A 22,535-nucleotide genomic window follows, 5' to 3' on the forward strand; every position below is an offset into this window, starting at 1 on the left:
AAAACTTGTCATCAAAATGTCCCCATAGCTTGAAGAGTACACGTCCTGTCCTTGTGTTGCTCAGCATGAGCAACACAAGACTTCATTGAAGACTCTGAAGTATTATATGTCCCTAGTGTTTACAGTATAGGGGCTGTCACAGTTTAAAAACTCCCATTATCTCTGGTCTTGACCTAAGAACATGGCAGTCTATGGGAGTTTTGGGTCAGCACTCTGTGTGCTTGGAGGGGATTTATTTAAAAAACTTAACTCACATCACAATGAGAGAAATAGTAGTTTCAACTACGTTTCTACATGAAACTATGACGAAGCAATATGGTTCCAAAAAGGAGTGGATTTGATCATTTTCTCAATGATTTAACATTATTTTGACCATATTGTATAAACAGTGGCGTGTCAGCAACAGAAAAGCAAACCACTTTGTCAGTATTGTTTTATAGTTTCTCCAAAACACTACCCCTTATATCCCTAGGGATGGACAACTGTACAGCTATGAAATTTATCGGGTAGACCTGCATGTTTTGCATGTGCTAAGATCTAGACCTTACTGTATCAAGCTAATTTGACAGTAATTATTCGCTTCACATCAACTACTGAACTAAAGTAGTTGATGTGAAGTATACTTTTATTATACAAAATATGTAGTTTACACTTAACCTTTCAACCCTAGTTTAAATCAAGAAAAAGTACTGTTTTATCACCAATTACACACTTTAGTTTACTACAGAAGCACCAGAGCACTCCTGATCAGACCTGATACTCAGTGATCAATGTGATCAATCACCAGTAGGGTGTGCTCCTTCATCTGGACAGTATATCACGTAATACACAAGCTGCCACAATACCTAGTTTTCATTGGTTTCAGGTTTTCAGTATATTGAATTTCCTAAAAGAAAGAAACAATCCAACAGTACCTTTGCCACAGTAAGGTTTGCTTGAAAAACTCTTTGTTACCCAGGCAGGGAATGTTATGGTTAAACTGTGAAAGTCTGTCATAAAATCAAAAAACTTCAATAACAAAGGAAACAGGTCAGATATCAGTGGTTGTTATACTCTTATTGGTTATTGACATTGAGTGGTGAGAACAAGAGCCCTTTGAGAATAGAAATTTATCAGGAGGAAATCATTTCCAAGTGTTGTACTCCTGTGTCTCATGTGTAGAGCAGCAGGAGAGCCAGAGGCAATCTTCAGCTGTTAAGGTAATTACAAAGTGCAGCAAACCAGTATCTACACCTCATCACAGGAAAGAGGACAGTTTTGCACTGATTTTTGCATCCACTACTGAACTATTCTTATTACAAATATGAGACTTGAGGAAATACAACTGGCAAAGGAAAATGATAAAGTGAACGTTCTGGTCGGAGGCATTTTGCATTTTATTTTTGTGTTTGTTATATTTTACAAAATGATGTCACTTATCAGATTGGAGATTTTGTAGTTGCTTGATAGTTAAATTACACTGATTTCACAGTGTCCATGAAGAATAGCTTTTTTGTCGTCTTTTTTGGTTTCTCCACAGGTGAAGGACCAAGAGTTCCCATACAGAAAGAATCTGGCTCGTGTGCTAATAGAGGTGGAAGATATAAATGACCATGTACCGATCTTTACCAGTGCTCTGTATGAAGGCCAAGTCTATGAGTCAGCAGCAGTGGGTTCAGCTGTGGTCCAGGTCACTGCCCTGGACAAAGACAAAGGGGAGAATGCAGAGCTGCACTACTCCATTGAAGCTGGTAGGCACCGCTGACAGCTAAATATTTGCTTTTGTATCTTATAAGTGCCTTTTAAAATGTCCACCATATTTTGAAAATTTGTTTATTGATTTTCCAACAGGTAACACTGGAAATGCATTCCATATTGAGCCAGTATTGGGTATCATCACTGTTGCACGTGACTTGGACTTGTCCAGCATAGGCCATTATGTTCTCACTGTCAGAGTAACCGACAATGGCTCCCCTCCCCTGTCCACCACCACTATAGTGCGTATTGCTGTCACCCTGTCTGATAATGCTGGTCCAAAGTTCCCTCAGCCTGAGTACCAAGCTGAGATCACAGAGAATGCGGTGGTTGGGACCTCTGTCACCACAGTCAGCGCAGTCAGCCAGTCTACTCTAAATTATGACATCAAGCAGGGTAACACCGACCGTGTTTTTCAGATAAATCAATACAGTGGAGTGATTACCACTCAAAAGCCTCTAGACTTTGAGACTACAACATCTTACACCCTGATAGTCCAGGCTACCAACATGGCTGGCATGGCCTCCAATGCTACTCTGTTAATCCAGGTAGTGGATGAGAATGACAACCCACCAGTGTTCCAGCTGCTTCACTATCATGGCAGTATCAGCGAGGCAGCACCAGTCAACAGTGTGGTCTTGAACTCAGATGACTCACCTCTAGTAATCAAGGCCACCGATGCTGACCGGAACCAAAACGCTCTGCTAGTCTACCAGATTGTTGAGGACACTGCAAAAATGTTCTTCACGGTGGACTCAGGAACTGGCTCCATTAGAACCATAGCTAATCTAGATCATGAGACATTTGCCACCTTCCACTTCCATGTTCATGTGAGGGACAATGGTAGGCCACAGTTGACAGCAGAAAGTCCAACTGAGGTCACAATACAAGTGATTGACACAAATGATTCCCCACCTCGTTTTACCCAGAATGTCTATGAAACAATCCTTCTACTCCCCACTTATGTGGGAGTAGAAGCTTTGCAGGTTTCAGCCATAGACCCTGACAAAGATGTTCCTACAGAACTCACCTACTCTCTGACTGATGGAGTACTAGAGCATTTTGCCATTAAGCCTTCCAGTGGAGTCATCATAGTAAAAAACAACAACTTCTCCAAAGAACGTTTCCGCTTCAGTGTCAAAGTTTCAGATGGGAAATTCTCCAGCATGGCTTTGGTGACCATTCTTGTCCGAGAAGCTCTGGATTCTGGTCTCAGCTTCACCCAAAGCCTTTACTCTTCATATATTCAAGAGAATGTATCAAATATCACCAAAGTGGCTGTGGTCAATGCTGTCGGAAACCGTCTCAATGAGCCCCTGAAGTACACCTTGTTGAATGCTGGTACACGCTTCAGAATCCGTCCTACTTCTGGTGTGATCCAAACCACAGGCATACCCTTCGATCGTGAAGAGCAAGAGTTCTATGAACTGATTGTCGAGGCAAGAAGGGAGCATGACCGTCTGCATGTGGCCAGAGTTATGGTTAGAGTTCAAGTTGAGGACATAAATGATAATGCCCCTGTGTTTGTTGGACTTCCTTATTATGCAGCTGTTCAAGTAGAAGCTGTGCCAGGATCACCCATTTTCAGGGTCATGGCAATAGATGGTGACAAAGGGATTAATGGAGAGGTATCTTACTATCTCAAGGATGACCATGGTCACTTTGAGATCAACTGGCAGACAGGTGGTCTCAGCCTCAAGAGGGCTTTTGAGTCTGACCTGTCCAATGTGGAATACCAGATGGTGATATATGCCAGAGATGGTGGTTATCCACCTCTCTCAACTACCATAGAGTTCCCCATCACTGTAGTCAACAAAGCCATGCCTGTGTTTGACAAATCATTTTATTCTGTTTCTGTGAATGAAGATGTGGCTGTGCACACCCCTATCCTCGGCATCAATGCCACTAGTCCTGAAGGTCAAAACATCATCTACACTGTTGTTGATGGAGATCCATCTCTTCAGTTTGACATTGGTTTTGATACTGGAGTCATAAGTGTCATCCACTCTTTGGACTATGAAGCAGCATCATCTTACCACCTGACCATCAGAGCCACAGACTACCTGACTGGTGCCCGTGCTGAGGTTGATGTTGATGTGGAGGTCCAGGATGTAAATGATAACCCACCTATCTTCCAGAAAATGTCCTATAGGGTAGTTTTGTCTGAAACAGCCATGATTGGAACTCCAGCACTTCAAGTTATTGCCACTGACAAAGACTCAGAGAAGAACAATGTTGTTCGCTACCAGATCTTTTCAGATACACATAACAGCACAGACTACTTTCACATTGATAGTAGCAGTGGATTAATCCTGACAGCCCGTATGCTAGACCATGAACTAGTCCAGAAGTATGACTTCATTGTCCGGGCCACTGATAATGGCTTCCCACCACTGAGTAGTGAAGTTTCAGTCATAGTCATGGTGAATGACATGAATGACAATCCTCCAGTTTTCAACCAGCTGCTCTATGAAGCATATGTGAATGAGTTAGCACCTAGAGGTCACTTTGTAACCTGTGTCCAGGCCTCAGATGCCGACAGCTCGGATTTTGACAAGTTGGAGTACAGCATTTTGTCAGGAAATGAAAGAATGAACTTTTTGATGGACAAAAACACAGGAATCATCACATTGTCTGGCCACCGGAAGCAAAGAATGGAGCCTGCCTACAACCTCAATGTTTCAGTGTCTGATGGGGTGTTCACCAGCACTGCACAGGTTCATGTTAAGGTGTTGGGAGCCAACCTGTATAGTCCAGTGTTTGGGCAAAATGTGTATGAGGCAGAGTTAAGAGAGAATGCTGCTGTGGGAACCAAAGTGATACAGGTAAGTGTTGCTGAAATTTGTTTAATTTGTTTTTCCTTCTTATAACTTCTCAGATGAAACACTGATAGTATGGTACTGTAATCATAAAATGCTCATGTCTCTATTGACTAACACATTTTTTTTAACTCCAGGTGAGGGCAATAGATGTGGACCCTGGACTATTTGGACACATCACTTATTCTTTTGTTAATGATGTGGGAAAGGACCAGTTCAGCATTGATGCAAATGGTCAGATCACCACTGTTGAAAAGCTTGATCGTGAGGACCCAGCCAATAAGAACATCATTCTGACAGTGGCAGCCCAGGACTCAGGTGGGCGTGACTCTTACTGTACAGTACAAGTTTCTCTGTTGGATGAAAATGATAATGTACCCCGCTTCCATGCCACAGAGTACAGAGCTTCAGTCAAATCTGATGTGGCTAAAGGCTTTTTGGTGACACAGATTCAGGCTTATGATCCTGATGATGGCACTAATGCCAAAGTGACATATTCCCTTTACAGTGAGGCACATGTCCCTGTGGTAGACATTTTGGAGATAGACCCCGATAATGGTTGGATGGTGACTAAAGGCAGCTTCAGCCACTTAAGGAACTCAGTATTATCTTTTTTTGTAAAAGCTGTGGATGGAGGAAATCCAGTACGGCACACTCTAGTGTCTGTTTACATCCACGTTCTTTCTCCAGATGCCTTCATTCCTTCCTTCAGCCAACATCAGTATTTATTTAGCATGCCAGAGGATACCCCCATAGGTTCAGCCATAGGGACGGTGCGCCTCAACATTCCTCCTGGACATGCCTTTCTCTCTGCTACTTTTTCCCTGGTCAGTGGAGAGACCGGAGAAAACAACCAAGATGGAGTTTTTGTGGTGGAAAAGGATACAGGTGTGATCAAGCTTGATAAGCCCTTAGACCATGAAGTAATCAAAGCATACCACTTCAAAGTCACTACCACTGTGCAACAGGCTAAGCTGGATTCTGTGACTTCGGTTGATGTTGAAGTCAAAGTGTTGGATCTAAATGACAACAAACCAGCTTTTGAGACCAACTCCTATGAGGCCACAGTTATGGAAGGAATGTCAGTTGGAACCAGAGTTATTCAAGTCCAAGCACTAGACCCAGACTCAGGGGCCAATGGCCAGGTAACATACAGTCTTGGGTCATTAATCCAGTCAGAAGGGGACTCAGACGCACTGGTTGGCACCTTTAGCATTGACAGCAACACAGGCTGGGTCTCCACACGCAAGGACCTGGACCATGAAACCAATCCATCCTACGCTTTCACAGTTGTGGCCTCAGACCTGGGGGAGACTCTGTCTCTTTCCAGTACCACCACTGTGACAGTGGCAGTGGCAGACATCAATGACAACCCACCCAGGTTCTTGGAGCAGCACTACTTTGGTTCAGTTAAGGAGAGTGACCCACCAGGCGAAGTGGTAGCTGTGCTCAACACCAGAGATGATGACAGTTCTGCTGTTAACCGACAAGTCAGCTATCACATCACTGGTGAGTACCACTTTAAGCGTCTGTCCCTTCATTGCTACTGTATTGCCAGAAAAGAACGTTGACATAGGACAGTTCTATAAAATCCTGGAATTTGTCCAATGACAAAAGCTTATTTTTACATCCAGTGCCAGTGTTTTTAAAGTTCTTGCTTTCATGGCACCTGTGGTATAAATAAGGTTATGGAAACATTGTTGTTAAGACAAGTAATCAATGGTTAAGGTATCGTTGGGGTGAGCAACAAAATCACTTGGTTGATGTTGTGGAAAGACCATGGTCACAGTTAATCAGATGAATGCTTATTGTAGGTCTTTCTCTACAGGATGCAAACACTGCATTAGCACTGAATTTGGTGTTTGGTGTTCAATATAAATTGTCCAGACAAAAATCTCAAAGTCCTGCCCTGTGTATTGTGGTCCATTGTGTGTCTCTCTGACTTGGTCCAGTAATTTAATCAAGATACAGGAGTCATCAGACGTGTTACTGCTTTGCATCTCTTAACCACTACTACAGCCATGAATAAACATGGTGAAAAAAAGTACACTAAATGTAAACTAGTGTAAATGTACACTAAGTGAAAGGCAGCATTCCAAGTCTGACTGAGAAACAGACGTTGAAATGTGATAATTTCATGGTAGAATAGCATTCAACAGCCCATTACATTTATTCAGTTACAGTTCTCTAATGGACAAAAGAAGTAGTAACTAGATTAAGAGTAGGCAATTTAAAGACTGCAGCACATCTGATGGAAGCTGCTGTGAATATGTTGAATTTGATCTTTTACTTGAATAGAATAGATGTTAAAATTCACAGAGTTGTATTTATACTGGTCTAAAAAGCTACTGCATGTTTTATCCAAGGAAGTCAGTGGGAGGTCAGAGGCATAGCCTTTTCCAAAAGAGCAGGAGATAAACTATTTGAGTTGTTGTGCAGAGTTTTCTGTGACATGACAAAGGCTTAAGGCACAAAAAAATTATATACTTTGTCTGTCAAAGGCAAAGCAGGGAAACAAAGGAACAAAAAGAGGAATGTAAGGAAAGCGAATGCTGAAGCTGCATTAATAACAATGACAGTGATCAAAGGACTGACTTTCCTGATTTGCTGTCTGCTCATTGATATGCCAGAAGGTAATAATGAAGTTAGAACTCCCCAGGAGACCAAGACAGAGGACTGCCATGCCGACGGGAGATGCAGAGCTAATGAAGGACTTTTAATAGGAAGTAAATCCTTCCTCTAATGATACTGTAATGAGTATCAGCCAGACAGCTGGAGTGAATGGCAGACATCTGAGTATAATGTGACCTTATACTTGACAGCTAAAGAGAAAAAAGAGGAGGAGGAGGGAGCTGTTGCCACAGTGCAGGAAGAGAAGGACTAAAGGATATAGATAACAGAAGTATATATATATGCATAAAACAAATGAGCTGTCAAACACACTGACAAATGTGACCTTTCTCGCTTCAAAGGGATGACACTACTTCATGTAAAGGTGCAGTGGCAAATCAGGACAGAACACAGAAAAACATAACTTCTTGCTTTTTCAATTTCAGAGATACTGATATGACCTGGAAGATTCAGCTGCTTACTTTTCTCAGCATTATATGTTGTCTGGGTTTATTGTGGACTCTGCAGTGTCTTTTTTGTGTTTTTGGTGATACCTATCCAGGCACTAACATTCTGAATCTCCTGAAGACTTGTCTATGATTTGTTTGAGTTTCTCTGCATGTGGAATTTCATGGCCATGGTTGACTTGAATGTTTGATCAGCTGTATACCAAAGTACATAAAAGAGCAAAATCATTTATTATTATTATAAAATACCTTGCCATATTGCAGGTGATTAGATAAATACTAATTCCATAAAGCGTAGAAGTGCATTTGAGGTCTCTTTCACCCCTGCTGGGATCTTGGATTTCATATTTCTTAGTTCTGAATTCTGTTTTCCTGCCTCGTCTTGAAAATATCCGTTTTCATTTGATATTATTACTGGAAAAGCCATTCTTATCCATCATTAATTACTGCAGACTTATCCCAGTAGCCCATTTAATGTTGACTCACTGGACTGAGTCAGAACCATCACCATTCTCTCATGCCACAGAATGTCTGTCACTGAAATTGGTAGATAAGCTGCTAACAGGACAGAAGTTCTCAAGTCCTTTAGCAAACACACTCTCAAACACTGCACTTGTTTTTTTGTGCACTAATTTGTCAGTGCAAACAGATAAAATGCACAAAGTGACTCCTTCTATGTGATAAATGTGCATGCTCCTCCATCAGTGTGAAGAGTCATTAGACAGCCAGAACGTCCAGTCCCTGTGGGTATACAGACATCTGCCTGCATCACTGTGTTCAATAACAGTTCCACAGCAGCCTGAGAGCAGTTTAAATATGTAGATATAGTTTGATTCCATTTATTTACACATGGAGCATGGTTCTATCTGGCTCTGCTAACAGGTCTTTCTCTAACCTATCCTGTCTAATCAGCTTAAATCACGTCACAATAAATATCACATCATATTTTTTTTATGAATGATTCTGAGTCATACATTCTTTCTATAAATTTAAAGACACAGAAACCATTCAACATTAATACAAATATTATCACGTTATCTACAATATGCATAGTACATCGTTGTGTACCTTGGTGTAGTGCCTTTATTGGTTCTAGTTTGTACATACAAACAAGGAATTTGACTCCGTTTTTTTTGCTCTCATGCAGTACAACAACAACACACAACCAACGGAACAACAACTTTTTTTTTTTTAGTTACTAATGGTGCAATGGGTCAGTCTGAATGTGGGTAGTGCAAAAAAAGATAACTATATAACTATTTACATATATATATATATAAATATATATTCAGACTATTATAAATATTTGTGCTTGATCCCTTCGGCTGTGTCTTCAGCAGTCAAACTTGTGTGTCTGTGCTGGAGACCACGGAGAAGGGTCTGTTTTTAAAAGTCTTTCTCCTCTATTCAGCTCTCAACATTTTTGTAGCTTCTGCCTGAATCTCAGTGGAGATTAGTTTTGTTAATATTTGGTGAACTCATGCAAAGCTTTTATTGTGATGAAATTATTGGAAATTATTCGCAGAACTTCACTAAGAATGATACTCCTAAATAAAAACAGGTGTAGGCAATTAGACATGGACATTGACTGTTTGGCACTATTTGATCAGTGGATGAGTTTTAACTGTTACAAGGAGAAGTTGTAAACACAACACACTGGAGTACTTGTGTTTAAGTGGCAAATTTATATTGAAGCCTAATTTTCAGAGAAATTTAAACTTTATAAATAATGTTTTGCTTTTAATGTTATTGTACAAATGTGTGTTGTTTATATGATCACATTTTAAAGTGGTTTTCAGATTCTGGGTCTTATCCCTGAAGTTCTGTTACCTTCTCCTGCTGCAGTTCCCCTGCAGCGATCAGCAGCAGCAGCATCATCTCATCTCATATTAAATATGTTGCGTTTGATCTGTTGAAGCTCAACTTCTTTCATGACTCAGCCTGTCTAAACTGAACTTCCTTCATGAGACAGGCACCTGGAACTCTGATTTAGATCATTTTGTACTGAGACTGGTAAACTTTGCAAGACTGTTTCTGCTTTGATCAAATTTTTGCTCTTGCAAATAATCTCCACGTTGCATTTTATAAAGAAACTCTGAGGCCATAGAGTCATTTAGACCCATTCCCATTTTCCCAAATCAAACATATCCCTGGCCAAAGGAAGCAAGCCTCATTTGAGGGACTACAACAAATTGCAAGGCAAGGGTCACATGACCAACGGAGGCAGGAGATGGCTACTTTTCATTATGCTTGCTAACCAGGCTTACTATCACTAGTGTTAGCTCTGTTATGCCTATCAGCCATGTGACCCTGGTTGCACTCCTGGAGAGTGTCCTGTAGTGATGCTGCTGTATTGGCTTTTTCCCCTTTTGTTATTCATTTTAACAAGATGGTCAATCAAAAACTAACACTGAGAAAATGACACCAGACACCACACCTTTTTCAGTTTTTTATGTCTCCATCCGCACTTCAGGCTGATGCTTTTAATTAGGGGCTGCTCTACTGTAGTAGACCTCTGCTGAGGATGCTGCTGTGTGTCTTCGCTCAGGCCTGCTGTGAGAAGTCTTGCTCACTCCTCTGTGCAGAAATAATGGAGATCTTAATGATACTGGTGTAACATACACAACACCCAGTACTCAAAAAATTCTCCACATAGGTCTCGACCTGGTATACATGAGTGAATACTGTAGCGCTTATACAGATTTTGGAATCCAAACAGGAGCCTGACTGACCAGTGAGGTAATTGATTACTTTAAAATTGTGTCAGGTTTTCTACAACCTTCATACAACTACACCACAGTACAATGACGTTAACTGCCCACCACCACAGTATGGGGATCAGAAGTATAAATATAACCCTATTACCCAGTTGAACTTGTGTATGTGACCAATGTAACCATAGTTACACAAAGTGGTTAAAGACCTGCAATTGCATTAAGCTTTTCAACCATGTACATATTACATCCCTCAGAGGCTTCATGTAGGGAAGCTGTGGCTCAGGAGGTAGAGTGTTGTCCACTAATGGTGGTTCGATCTTTAGCTCCTCCAGTCCGCATGTTGAAGTGTCCCATCAGTGTGTGAATGTGTTTGTGTTAGTTAAAGCACTATATGAATGGGTAAATGTGACATGTATAACCCACCAACAAAACCAATTAACCTGTCAACACAAAGACAAATGAAGTTGCCAATTGTGCCATTCAGAGGGTAAAGTTTTGTGTATATCAGCTTTATTTATTTGAAACAGATCAAATCTTATCTTATGGAACAGACACAGAAGACAGAAACCATTAGTTATTTTAATGTGCTAATGCCTGTTCATTAAATAATTATATATGATTGATTAAGATATATCTTAACTATACATATTTTAACACACACATATTCTGTATGTGCAAGTGTATGTGTAACCCATGGTCTGACTGTAGACAGAAGAATGAAGACAGTTTTACTACTGTTCAGCTTCCTAAGATAATTTTATTGCCTTTGTGACTAATGATTTCTTTCTGTTGTGAACTGATATTATTTTATACACAAAGGTTTGATTTTCAGACTAGTCTGGCATAGGACTGTCAGTTTGTGTCCTTTTGTAAATGTGATGTATTTTCTGAGAAGTCCTTTTATCCACTTTCTTGTGGTATATTGTCAGGCCCTGTATACACTGTAGGCGGTTTCTCCTTTCCCCCATCATTCTGTGAGAGGGCTGCCTGGAAATGGATGGGTGGAGAACTATGCTTCTTTCACTTGACAGTCCAGTTAAATGGGTCAGCAGCTGTGCAGCGCCCTGATAAATCCCCAGTATGATGGTCCAACCTTTATCCACTACTGCAACATTAAATTCTCCACACTGCTTAAATAAAACAAATAAAACAGCTTATTATAATTGTTGTAATAATACTTTTTTTTTTTAATCAGTTACTTCCATTGGTGCAGTGGGTCAAGAAATTGTCTTTATAGTAAATTTAAGTGCATTAATATTCTCTGTGAAGCCATTTACCGTAGTTGGCCTAGTTGTCAGAACAGAAGAACACACAATACAACAAGTCTTTGGACTGGGGTGACATGATGTGGACTTTACAATATCTATCTAATTATCTATCTATCTATCTATCTATCTGAGCATTAGAACGACAGGCAAGTTAAGCAGTAATGTGGGTGTTGTAGTGGCCCATTGTAGCGACAAGAGAGCTAAGCTGGAAGATGAAGCTTTTGATTTAACAGTCGATCGATGTCCCTACTCTCACCTGTGGTCATGAGCTGGAGGACAGTGATCGAAAGATTGAGATCACAAATACAAGCAGGTAAAATGAGTTTCCTCTGCAGGGTGGCTAGACTCCCTCTTATAGACAGGGTAACGAGTTCAGACATCCAGGGGAGCTGGGAGTAGAGCTCTTTTGAGTCAGAAGCAGCCTGTTAAAGTGGTGTAGACATTTGATCAGGACCTTCCATCGGAGGCTGACGGAGCTGACAAGAGGGACATCTGGACTACCTTGCTTACCCTGCTGCCATTGTGACCTGACTCCAGATAAGCGGAAGAAAATGGATGGATGGATAACACTGACCTTGTCCCACCTCTGCAAATAAATGGAATACTTGTTGTCTGATCTCTGACATAACACTTTACTGTAGCTTACAGTTTTGCTTGTGTAAAATACTTTTGCTTAAAGCCTTATTTTGTTGAGACTCTGTGGCTTGTAATGTGAGGAGGAGCCTATTGGTCTGATTTAAGAGTTTTCAGTCAGTGTGACATTGAAACTGTTGTCTTTTATAAATTCAAAGTGCTGTACATGTAACGTTACATGATGTTCTACTTCCTGTTTGAATGTGTGTCAATCTGAAGTTATGTGGATATCAGTGCAGTTCAGTATAGTGATGAGCAATTTGTGGGGAAATCACCTACAAACTGCATGTGGGCTGACATATCTTAAATCTTCTTTATTGATCTGGATGTCTGTTCTTGTGTCGTCTAGGTGGGAACTATCGTGGTGTGTTTGCGCTGGGCCTTGTTCAAGGAGAATGGAAGATGTATGTGAAGGGGCTGCTGGACAGGGAGGAACGCAACCTCTACATCATAAATGTCACTGCCAGTGATGGACTCTTTGTTTCCCAGGCAACAGTGGAAATTACAGTGATAGACACCAATGACAACAGCCCCAACTGTGACCAGGTAAGGAAAAAGGCAACCACAGCGATGGTCAAAAACAATAGAAAATGGCTGAAAACTTTAGATTAACTGTAAATGTGCCCATCGTCAATGTTTCAGCAATTTTTCATTGTGTCGTTTCATTCCACTGACTGCGTCTCTTCAACTCTTTGCTGTGGGTGTGTATATCTGCAGGCTGTGTACACTTCGTCCATTCCAGAGGACCTTCCAGTCAACAGTGTGCTGCTGAGGGTTGGAGCTACAGATGCAGATGTGGGCCTCAGTGCCTGGATCCAGTACTCCTTACACGGTCCTGGATCTCAGGACTTCAGCATGGACCCAGACACCGGTATGGATGTAGAGTGGCTTTGAAAACACACTAATGCATTCTATTTCTCTTGGTACAACACATAGTACACAACTTACTGAACTTGCATAGTTTGTTAGTCGAATCAATCCGGTATGGAGTGAAATGCTTGAGGGAAACAGGGCCAGATCACCAGCTTATCTCATGGCTTACACAGTTAAACACACCTTTATTCATGTCGATACTTTAGAACTTGTGTGACACACTGTCATCTCTTTTGCTCCATCTCTTAAAGTTTGACATGATGTTTCTAATCTGACCAGGTGACATCAAATCATCTGTGATTCTGGACCATGAGCTCACACCCAACTACCGCCTTGTTACCCAGGCAACTGACGGTGGTGGGAGGTGGTGCCGTTCTGAGGTGCAGCTAACAGTGACTGATGTGAATGACAACCCCCCCCTCTTCACCCTGACACAGTACTCTGCCAGCGTCTACGAAGACACTGCCACCAAAGCCCTGCTTACCCGCATCCAGGCCATAGATCCTGATGAAGGTGATATTACTACTACTAGTATTACTGCTACTGTTCGTGGTGTTACCATTACCACAAGAGGTGCTTCAAATGCTACCACACTATGTTTTATTTATGAGAAACCCTTGGTACAGTATCCCAATCACTGTATGTTTGGGTGTGATTGTCAAATTTTCTGTTTCACAAAATCAGAAAACGTGTCAGAAGCAGCTATCATTAGGAGACAGAGTTCAACAATATGGCAAGCTTTTTGTTTCGAGCATACTAAGGCCTTTAAACCTCTGGTGAGTACCTCACACTCTTCTTTTGGCTCTGCAGCAGGTCCAGGCCGTATGGTGGTGTACTCCTTGGCTGATTCGGCAGGAGGTTTCTTCTCTATCGATAAATCCTCAGGCATCGTGGTCCTGGAACGCATTCTCGACCGTGAGATCCAGCCGGCTTATCAAATAACAGTCCGTGCTTCTGACCAGGGTTTACCGCTGCCTCTCTCCTCATTGGTCAACGTCACGATCACTGTGCTGGACATCAATGACAACCCACCTGTGTTTGAGCGCCGTGACCAGTTGGCGACAGTCCCGGAGGATGTGGGGGTGGGCACTGAGGTTCTAAGGGTTTATGCTGCCAGCAAGGATATCGGAACCAATGCTGAGATCACGTACAGTATCCGATCAGGCAACGAGCACGGAAAGTTCCACATCCACCAACTGACCGGTGAGGGTTCTCACCACATTTCTGCACAAGTCATCATTTTATTCACAGCTCTTGTATATTGTAACACATTCCTTTCCACCATTCCTGTTGCACACACGAACAGTGCAAGCTGTCCAGTCGGGAAAGAAGTGTGTTACTTCACTGACAAATGAGCTCCATTCACATGGCTGTGGAATGTGAAAGGTGCTGCTCATAGTGACAAACCCACAGATAATTATCATCAACTATGTTATTCCCCTCAGATCTACAGGGTATCAGCTTCTTTTACAGCACTGGCAGTTGATTTGAATTCAAAAACTGAAAGCTAAAAGAAACATTAACCAGCCCAAGCTTCACAAGAAAGAGAGAGGATAGATAAAAGATTTGTTAGCGCTGGAGTTAAGATAATCTGGGTGTTTTGCCATCCTCTGTGTCAAAGATAGCGTCACTCTCACCAATTTGCCCAAGTTTTACTTGGATATGCGGTGATATGCTGCACTGTGGAGCCTGGTTCTCATAAAGCAAAGGAGCACTGCTCTATTAGTAGGCTGATTTGGACAGTAGACTACAGTAAAGAAAGGATCGGATTATGACAGGCTTTCTCTTAGCCAATATCAATCCAATAAAATATATATATTAATATACCTATACCACTGTACATATCCATGCAGTTCAATGATGGTTTTCATTTAGGTAAAAAATAATATGCAATGACAGTCACTAAACCAATACCAGTACTTCAGGTACAAAAGTTATCATTCGTCCATCAAGGTTCATTCACCTGCAGCACACTAGTGATGTCTTTAAGCCTAAGAACACAAAATAAGATATATCAGGCTTTGATACACACACAATACTTGTAAGCAGGAGACAGTCATTGTTAGTTTGGCTCTTCTCATGGGATTGCATGACAGTAATAAAAATATAGATGATCACCAGACCTTTCACTCCTTCAAGCAGCCCTAAACAGGAAATGGATGAGATTTATCTTTGGCAGTAGACCTTCAGAAGATTTTCTTTGCTTTAAATTCTATTCTTACCGTTTATTTATTACTCTCTCCTCATCTTCCTCAGGTGCCATTTTAGTTGCCCAGCCTCTGGACTATGAGACCTGCAGGGACTACTTCCTGACAGTGGAGGCTCGTGATGGTGGCATGCCACCACTGAGTGCAATTACTACAGTGAACATAAACCTGACAGATGTCAACGACAATGCACCCATGTTTAGCCGTGACCTCTACAGTGCAGTGGTTTCAGAGGATGCCACCATTGGAGAGTCTGTAGTCCAGGTAAGTTCAAAGATGTTCATGGCCTAAATAGAATGATTTCTTAATGTTTTTGGTGAACCCCTGACTTTCTGTTGCACCATTATCCATAAAACTTCCTCTTTACAAGCACTTTTCTATTGTCTGGAACTTGCTCTGAATATTCATGATCCCCAGAGGATAGATCATCATGATTCGGGGGATTGTCTGGCCTTTTCTTTAACACCACCAATGTTTCCACCTTTACAGAAGAAATATCTAATGTGCAGTTTTCCATGACACGTTCTGAACAAAATCCTGGTCCTCAGAGGATGAATGTTTCCATTTTTGACACTCCATTAACTTCCTTTAGTATCTCAGGCCAACAAAAATCCTTAAGAAGGCTCTAGCAAAATGGTGGTTATATTGTTTGTTCCACTTAAAGAATGTTGGATCTTTATGCCTTGTTATCCAGCACATTCTCTATTTATTTGTTACACTGTGTTTTCTTTGAGCAGAAAGGTGAGACTAACAATTTGTCTTCACTAAAAGGGCTCTGTTCAGTAGTAGCCTTGAAATTTGTGGCTTTAAATGGAATGTGTTGGTGTACATACACATGCTTTCTCAGTCGATGGTGGTATACAGTGTATCAGTGCGCTTTGAGATCGCCCCCCACTGAGAGTGAAATAATGGCTTTGTGCGATGCTATCATCAGCTTAACCTAGATGTTGGCAATTACTGAGTTTCCAAAGTTAAATAATCTTCCGGGGTTTGATAGGCTTTACTGGTTTAAGTTTCACAGACAGAACAGCAGATCTGAGCCAGTTTAGACCTGCTCAATTGTTAACAGTCACATTTTTACACATTTGTTAATCTATGCATTTACTTTCTGTATCTTTCTGCAATAACATTGTTTTATGTTACGAAATGACATAACATATAAATATAAATGGGTTATTTTAAGACATTAAGTTCATGGGCACTTGGGTTTAAACACATAGATGTGTCGTGTCACAAAGCAGCATAAACAAGTAGTGAAATGTACTTAAATATCTGTGAAATATGTTTAGTTGTAAATTAGTGGAAGATCACAGATAAAAAATATTTTATACAGTCTGAATTAAAAAGCGTGTTTTTAGAACAGGGCAGACACATAGGGTTGAAGTTTGTGTGACTGTTCCATGACAATTGAGACATTAACTTACCCAACTTGTGTTGGTGTGTTTGCAGCTGGTAGCAGAGGATGTGGACAGTCAACTGAATGGAGCCATCCTCTACTCTATCATCAGTGGAGACCGAGACAACCAGTTCTTCATTGACCCGCTCAGTGGGGTCATCAAGGTCAACAAGCAATTGGACCGGGAGACAGTGAGGACATACACGCACACACTTACACCCAACCACACACTTGCACCCAACCACACACACCAAACCACCCACCCACCCCCACACACACACACAGTTTAGTCTAAAAATAACTATAGATAAGTTTTAAAAAGCATCACTACCTCACTGTCACACTCTATCAGTACTGTATGAAAGGTTTCATGAGAATTTGAATGCTTTAACCTTGATCTAGGTTAATAGATATAAACAAAAAATTAGATGAGCAGCAGAACATATGTAATGTCAATGTTTAACATAATTAAATATGTATATTAAATTAAAAAAGCAACTGCAGCTATATTTTGAACACTGGAGTTCCTGACTGAGAACATTTAAGTTGAGCTTTGATTATTTATTATGAAAAGTTTACCTGCGAGGCTGAAACTCCTGAAACTGACATGATGCAATCAGCTGGTGGCTGAAGCAGTGAAGACTCATTTTGCTTAAACGCTTGTGAGTACTTGATTGTGTAATGTAGTCATCCTCACTGGCATGAATACACATACTCTCTAACAAATGATCCAGCACATAGACGCTGGCTTTATAGAGGGCACATAACGAGAAGTCATCTGTTAGGCCTTTAGCTTAGTGAGTATGTATATTTTATCAGCGTGGAACTCGAACCATCAGAACCTAACTCTAAATAGACATGGAAATAATAAGCTTTTCTAACCAGCGTCATGTTTCCAATATTGTCTATTGGTATAGTTTTCATATGCATAACATCCAGAATATGAAATAAGCTGTGCTATTGTTTGCACAAAGCATCAACCCCCCACCCAAAACCTGGCCCCCCTCCTCCTAAGCTGTTTTCACACCCTTCTTCCTTGTCATCTTCTTGTTCCTCTTCTCCTTCTCCTCTGCAGTGCTTGAAAACTTCAAGAAATGTTCATATTCCTATCATAAAGTATTCATGAGTGCGGTCGATGAGCTGTCGGAGCGTGCTCAGAAAGAGAGTGCAGGGGCGTGTGGGGGATCAAAGCTTTTGGCTGATGAAAGTGTGTTTGGGGTTATCACACAGAGCAGTCAGTGTGTGAGTGTGTGTGTGTGGGTGTGCGCGCACGCGTGTGTGTGCGTGTACACAATGCTGATGGACCCATCTATGTGCATATCTATGTGCAATACTTAGATATGTGTTTATTTGTTTGTTTACATATGTCTCCTCCACTCATTTCCATACAGACTCTTCTATTTCCTCTGTCCCTCTCTCACTGCTAAGCAGGTCATAGTTGTTTACTACTGAGGTTTATTTTTTCATACATCTCAGGCAGCGGAATATTGTTTTGTTGCTGCTGTTATATTTCTCCTCAGTGAGCTTCATTAGCTCTTTATTACAAAGCAATGTGGAGGAAAAGAAAAATATCCTACAGCTGGTTTTGGGAAGAATGAGCAGCATGCCAGAGGAACAAGAAGTGTGTGTGTGTGTGTGTGTGTGTGTGTGTCTATGTTCAATATGATGAAAGTGTTGATCTAGTGAGTCTCTATCATCCTCAGACACATCAACCAATCAAAAAGCTTTTTATCTGCCACTCAGAGCTCTTTAGTTTTAGTTTAAGTTTATCCTGTAGCCTAGAAAGGCAAAGGAAAATCATACTTGATTACCATCTGTTACTGCTGCTTAATATGTGGTTAAATCAATGTACATTTAATGTATCCTGTTATGTCAGCTAAATGGTGATCACATATTCCACCCTTTTTAAGTTTATATGTGGAGCGGTCTGTTCCAGCTATATTAGCACTGTTTTGGCCTCTTGGAAGCAGTGGGAACAAACTGTGAACACAACACATATTTCTGACATGGTTTGAGGTTGAAATATCTAAGCTGATGAGCAAACAGTTGCTTTATTTCCACATCTGGCAGCCACAGTCATATGAGAATTCGTTTAGAGTGGTATTTATGTCCACTTGATGAATTTAAGTCCAGTATTCCCTCTGTTTTAGCTCTGTTTTTGGTCTCTACCAACTTCTGAGAAAAACATTGGGCCCTTTAGCTGATACATGCTCCGCTGGTCTCTAACAGTGTCTGTCTGCTCTTTGATGATGAGCAGGTAGCGGACAGTGGTTTTTACAGCTTCTTCTCTGAAACCAGCTGAGGCCACAAACCATGCTGTGAGAGTTGTGGTCCAGACAAACAATAAGCTGAAAGTCACTACACTGCAGTTATCATGTCCATTTCTTCAATCGTTTTCTTCATCAGCTCATGTAGTTCATTCAGTTCATGTCGTTCATTGTGGATACACTGTGAAAATCTGTAACCATGTCAATGCTGGGTGCCAGTGAGTGACAGCTGGAAGCTAACCCTCGCCTCCTTAAAATCGATGAATAGACTCCCCTGATGGTTTGGGGAGTCTGCGTGACACCTGCATATGAAACCATCACCATTGGTGTACTTTAACAAGAAACAGAAGAGATGGCTGCTGAGCTGAGTTCAAGTGAGAAGAACCAGGATGAGGAAGAGGAGCATGGAAAGGCATCATGGTATCTTAGCACTTGCCTCCCGTGATGTTAAGTTATCTTATAAAGTTTACGTATAGTAGCACTTTGTTTTCCATTGTAAGTAAAGTTAAGAAAAAGAAATCATGTGATACTGTTGATGCTGCCGACACCTTATGGTGAAATCCTGGGAGAGAACCCTGAATGAGAGCCTGAGAAAAGAACAAAAATTTAATACATTTTACATTACAGAAATATAAATATTCATGAACACTGTCAACAGTTAAAAACTATTTAACTCTTTATGATAAGTAGAATAACTATGAAATATATATATATATATGTATATTTCTTTTTTTTGAGCACAGGTTCAGATTTCTCCTCAGACATATGCACATATAAACAACAACGTGCTGATCCTCTGCGCATTCTCCTCTGAGGCTGACCTGAAACTAGCCTTCAGACTCTCCAGGGACACCATCAACATACTGGTCCAGATGTTGCTTCATAAAAAGCCACATGGATGGAGTCATGACATTGAGGTGGCTGTCTGTCTCTGTGGGCTTGCATGTAGCACCTCATACAGAGTGACAGCAGACATCTTCTCCCTGCCAAGAGCCACAGTTTGCAGAACAGGCCACAGTTTAGTGGAAGAGATGATGGCCATCGTACGCAAAATTAGTAATTTCACCAAGCCAGAGGAGATAGAGGAGGTGGGAGCAGTGAGGCATTCCACTGTGCGGCTGCACTGCAGTAGATGGTCCCCACATCCAAATACTTCTACCTGCTGAACCACAAAAGAAGTGCTACAAAAAAGGTCACAAGGATGGTTAAGAACATTGGGTGAAAGTCCCTGATGATGATGATGATGATCAGGAGCTCTCAGGAAATAATCTCCATGCCAGACTTGCTACACAGCTGTCTGCCCTGAGGAGCTGGCTGCATGTCTGAGGGAGCATGATTACAACTAAGTGGTAAACCCCAAGGTTACACATCCAGCCTAGTGAAAGCTGTCAAATGAAAATGTTATTATTCAAATCATTTTAAAATTAAAATTATATTAGTTGAATTGTTACCTGTGACGTAACATTGTTATCAATATTTTGTTGATGAATAATTAAATATGATTGTGTAGATGGTAGATAGAAAAAAACTGTTTTTTTTTTTAATGAACACCTCATAGAATGACAATAACAATGGACAGAACATTTCTATTAATCAACTTTTAATTAGAAAGAAGTGTGTGAATGTGATGGCTGTCTACAAGTAAAGTCCAAAAAGTGTTCTAGCTATGTAGCAGTTGTCATTTGGAGAAGAAGCCACTGTCCTGACTTTATTTATAAGCTTTGGTGTCTCACCTTAAGTGTGAGCTTACCTGCCTTACCTGCATTTTACCACTCTATCCACCATACAGACTGACACTCAGTCTGTCGAATGTGTGTTGCTGCAGCAGCTGCTTAAACTTGCCTCATGTCAAGTTATTATACAGCAGGTATTTTAAGATGTCTTACAATAAAGAGGGAAGCTGAAATAATGATGCCAAAAATATTGTTATACTAATATTCGTTATCAGCTTGACTTTTTTGAGCTGATGAATTCCACAGTTAAGAAATGACTAATGTTATGTAGTTTATAATTTTAGCACACTAAGTGTTTGAGAAGGTATTTGTCCTGAAATCAGTCTCTGGTATGCCCTACAGATAAAGTGTTAGGTTTCTTCATATTTTTCCTTCAAATTGTTGTGTTTTTTCATGTTTGGCTGTGATAGTTAGGCCAGGCCTGTTCACAGAGACACAGGTTTGTCTGACTCAGGTCAGACAAACTTATTCCGATGACAAAATAAAAGGTGAACAAAGTGGTCTTAATAAACATACATCACAGCTGCTTGAACTTTGACCTGCTGTACTTATTGCAGTTGTGTGCACAAGTTTTTCTGTACAACAAGGGATTGTTAGCAACATTTATCGTGTGCTCGGCTTCAGTTTAACCTCTTGTCTGTCTTGTATGACTGTTCGTTTGTTGGCTCATTGGAATTTTTAGTGATGTCAATTTTTAGAGTCTTCCCAGATCTCAGCTGCTATGTTGGCCAGTACAGTGTTAATATAAATGATGGAAATGATGGGCAGAATTGCACAAAGAAGACCCAAGCTGTAATAAACATGAAATATCCTGTGAAAGGAACAGAGCCACAGTTTGAACGAAATTCTATTTTGCACAGAATTTCAAAGGGAGACTTGGCAGTAATAAGGCCTTTGCTAAGGCAAGTCCATGGATCAGGATTCACAGTCAAACAAACAAAACAATCAGCCCATTTTTACTCAGGATAAATTGAAGATGTCATTAACACATTCATACTCCTTCTGGATTAATTGCTTTATAATTTCGTATCCCATTACCTATCTTCTACTGCCCCCCACTGGACAAAGTTTACATTCTCACCACAAGGAAAATGCTCTTAGAAGAGACAAATCATCACTCTGCTGTTTTGAAAATGCATCTTTTGAAATGTGGACTGTAATGAACATGATAGCCTCTACAGCCTTAGTCTTTTTTCTTTTTTTCATGGTTTATGTATCTTCCACTGTGTCTGTCCTTCCAGGTTCCCAGCTACTCATTGGCCATCAGAGCTCTGGATAGTGGAATCCCACCTATGTCTTCCACAGTGATGGTCAACATAGACATCTCTGATATCAATGACAACCCTCCCACCTTCTCCCCGGCCAACCTCACCACTGTCATACAGGTAAACCTGATGATTAACATGATGCTCACTTACAGCAGAAAGACAAGAATGGGACATGAAATTGTGCCTAAACTTGCCATTAAAGACTCATTTGACGTAATATGTAATAACTTTTAGTAAAAAATATATATGAAACAAGGCACTGAGTTGTGTCCTCGACCCTAAAGGTTCAGTTTAGGCAGAAGATTAGAAATGTTTTATTGTTAGGGCATTTGTGGGGACATGTTTTAGGTACTAGTGTGGCAATTAAATATGATGCAAGAAGCTGGACTCCCATTGGAGGAACAGATGGACAATATTTTCTAATCAGTCTTAATATAATAGTCGGGTGCCCAGCGGTGTGTTGATTTTGGCTTGCTGTAGTTTATATCCTCATCTTGCTGAAACAAACATTTGGATGTGAACACATATAATGAACCCAAGCAG

At 40.8% G+C, this 22,535-nt stretch overlaps 1 protein-coding gene across 4 annotated transcripts in view; it reads left to right on the plus strand.

Moving 5' to 3' along the window:
* fat3a (FAT atypical cadherin 3a) overlaps window positions 1-22,535 on the plus strand; it is a 92,213-nt gene that overhangs the window by 52,144 nt on the left and 17,534 nt on the right. For 2 of the 4 annotated variants that reach the window (XM_041046149.1, XM_041046150.1), the window contains exons 9-18: window positions 1,520-1,730; window positions 1,831-4,559; window positions 4,691-6,062; window positions 12,598-12,794; window positions 12,966-13,119; window positions 13,401-13,634; window positions 13,932-14,324; window positions 15,378-15,592; window positions 16,778-16,915; window positions 21,966-22,109. In XM_041046149.1, the coding sequence (XP_040902083.1) occupies window positions 1,520-1,730; window positions 1,831-4,559; window positions 4,691-6,062; window positions 12,598-12,794; window positions 12,966-13,119; window positions 13,401-13,634; window positions 13,932-14,324; window positions 15,378-15,592; window positions 16,778-16,915; window positions 21,966-22,109 (5,787 nt within the window). The remainder of the gene's footprint in view (window positions 1-1,519; window positions 1,731-1,830; window positions 4,560-4,690; window positions 6,063-12,597; window positions 12,795-12,965; window positions 13,120-13,400; window positions 13,635-13,931; window positions 14,325-15,377; window positions 15,593-16,777; window positions 16,916-21,965; window positions 22,110-22,535) is intronic. The other 2 variants (XM_041046151.1, XM_041046152.1) reach the window with 1 other exon arrangement.

This window comes from Toxotes jaculatrix, chromosome 9, assembly GCF_017976425.1.
Source record: "Toxotes jaculatrix isolate fToxJac2 chromosome 9, fToxJac2.pri, whole genome shotgun sequence".
NCBI lineage: Eukaryota > Metazoa > Chordata > Actinopteri > Toxotidae > Toxotes > Toxotes jaculatrix.